This window comes from Photinus pyralis, unplaced genomic scaffold, assembly GCF_008802855.1.
Source record: "Photinus pyralis isolate 1611_PpyrPB1 unplaced genomic scaffold, Ppyr1.3 Ppyr1.4_LG9, whole genome shotgun sequence".
In the NCBI taxonomy this organism is placed as follows: Eukaryota; Metazoa; Arthropoda; class Insecta; order Coleoptera; family Lampyridae; genus Photinus; species Photinus pyralis.
In genome coordinates, this window is record NW_022170878.1 from 11,879,537 (window position 1) to 11,881,805 (window position 2,269).

The following is a 2,269-nucleotide window of genomic DNA, read 5'->3' on the forward strand; positions in this document are numbered from 1 at the left end:
TTGCGCGATTGTAGATCTCGACGAGATCTACGAGACGAGGGGTCGCGGGTCGCCCTACCACCCCCCGGAGGGGGGTGAGTGGTGAAAAACGGGAGTTTTTGAATAGCGCGTTACGGCGAAGAGATACGGGGTCGGAATCGGCTTCGATACATGCGGGCAAGTTTTCTCTTTCTTTTTCCGTTTAGCTCGAGGAGGTAACTCGGACGACGGCGCCGTGGTAAATTTTCTCCCGAAGGTTTAAACAAATTTTCCCCTGTAAAAAATTGGAGCTTTTCGGGAGGGACTAGATCACAATAAAACGGACGTTTGTCCAATAATTTTATTGAAAATGTAGAGATTTTGTGCAAGTTTTTTGACATTTTCAAATTCGAAGAGGTTCTGAATTGTTGAATAGAATAGGTTTACCGTTTACCTATCTTTATCTATATAAAACACTAATTACCTACCTGATGTCTATAATTGCGTTTAAAATTTTCTCGTCACAAGCGGGCCTTAGATAAAGAAAAAAAATATTAAGATGTGCTTCCTTATCGACGTGAATATGTGTCAAAAAAAATTGAAGAGATAATTTAGCGGTAAAGAACACGTGCTCTTGTAACTGTGCACAATCATTAGATATTGTATTTCTTCACAAAAGCCGCCGCCGCCGCTTCGGCAGCATTTGAGATAATGTTGAGATAAACACCTGCAGATACTACAAGTATTTAAAGGGTGAAATGTTATTTTTTCGAGTTAGTTCAAGTGCAGGTTTCAAACCATAAAGATCGTAAGTATAACACTTTACCGATTTGCATTTTTATATTTCAAAATTAGTTTTTCTGAATTTGTTGTAATTAATAAAGTAGGTATGTCATTTAATCAACGGTAAACCTGGTCTCCTAGGTATTATGTTAACGTATTTTTTTTGTATTTTTCAGAACATACAATGTCTGTCGTGTCAGGTAATACATAATTGTAATTGTAAAAAATAAAATAGCTAATACTTTTGTATATTTCTTTTAGAAAATGAAATTAGAGTAGTTGAGGAGGTGGTTGCCGAGGTCCATCGGGACGCCGAAAGCGTCGACCCGAAGACGGATGTGTAAGTTAACGACAGAATCAAATTTATATTAAGTACATAAGCATTTCTATTTATACAAGTGTTTCTTACAATTTTTCTTTCTGTAGAACTCAGAACAATAAAAGTAGACGGGGACGTGGAAGATCCCGGGGACGTGGAAGATCCCAGGGACGTGGACGGAATTGGGATCGGGGACGTGGACGGTATCGGAGAAGTGGACGGGATCGGGGACGAGGGCCACGACGACATCGTGGTCGAGAAGAAACAACGGTAAGATTTTAAAAAAATAAATTTTAAAATCACTAACACGTCAGCAAAAGCTGGTAGTTACAAGATTGATTGATTGCTTCTGTAAAATGTAAATTCAAAAATTTCAGAGATACAAAAAAAGTAATTTATTTTTATTTTTTTTTTAGAAGACCATCAGCCCACCGGCTCCGCCGACACCGGCTCCGCCAACACCGGCTGAGACATCGGCGCAGCAAAATGCCCCCTCACAAGGGGGCAATACATTCGTATTTAATTTTTATTATAATTTAAAATAAACATACTTTAATTATATAACGTGTTTAGATTTTATCCCGATCTGTCTCGTACAGGCCACATAAATTGAACCATCAAATCTAAAAAAATTATTACTACCATATCTTAGTCCTTATTTCATTTACATTTAAATTTAAAACATGTTACAAAAAAAATTCAATTCTGAACATTTTTTTCCTAGCTTTATTACAACAATGATAAATATCATTGCATCAACTGGCATTAAGTGATCGACCCCGAGAAGAACGTGTCAATATCGAAGTGGCTTTCTTTATTTGAATGACAGGAATTCGTACTATGTCTAGGCACCTATCGCACCCGATCTTTTGGTTTGTAATGTTTATGAATTCCTGACTCGACCTGTCACTGGTCCTGGATAAATGGCTCCGTTCTTAAACATTTGTAACCAACCAAGATGAATGGTGTACCTGTAGGTCACCTGTGACAGGTAAAATTGACAGGTGTACTTGTAGGTGTGTAGCTATACCTTATAAGACTGTGCTTTTGAACGAAATACAGTCGCTCACAAGACATATATCTCCTCAGATATACCTGTAACATTGAACGTTATAGTAGCTATAGGTGTAACTATCAATTCTACTTGTCGCAGGCGATCTGTAAAATCTATCCGTTAAAACAACTCTCGGTTCACCGTTAATTTCAGTT

General features: G+C 37.8%; 1 protein-coding gene across 1 annotated transcript; it reads left to right on the top strand.

Moving 5' to 3' along the window:
- The first annotated feature begins 844 nt into the window (after positions 1 to 844).
- Positions 845 to 1,605, top strand: LOC116179979 (splicing factor U2af large subunit B-like). The gene is made up of 4 exons (XM_031499802.1): positions 845 to 941; positions 1,003 to 1,081; positions 1,168 to 1,330; positions 1,477 to 1,605. Exons 1-4 carry the CDS (start codon positions 926 to 928, stop codon positions 1,603 to 1,605), a joined length of 387 nt encoding a protein of 128 aa, XP_031355662.1. The 5' UTR covers positions 845 to 925.
- The last annotated feature ends 664 nt before the right edge of the window (positions 1,606 to 2,269 follow it).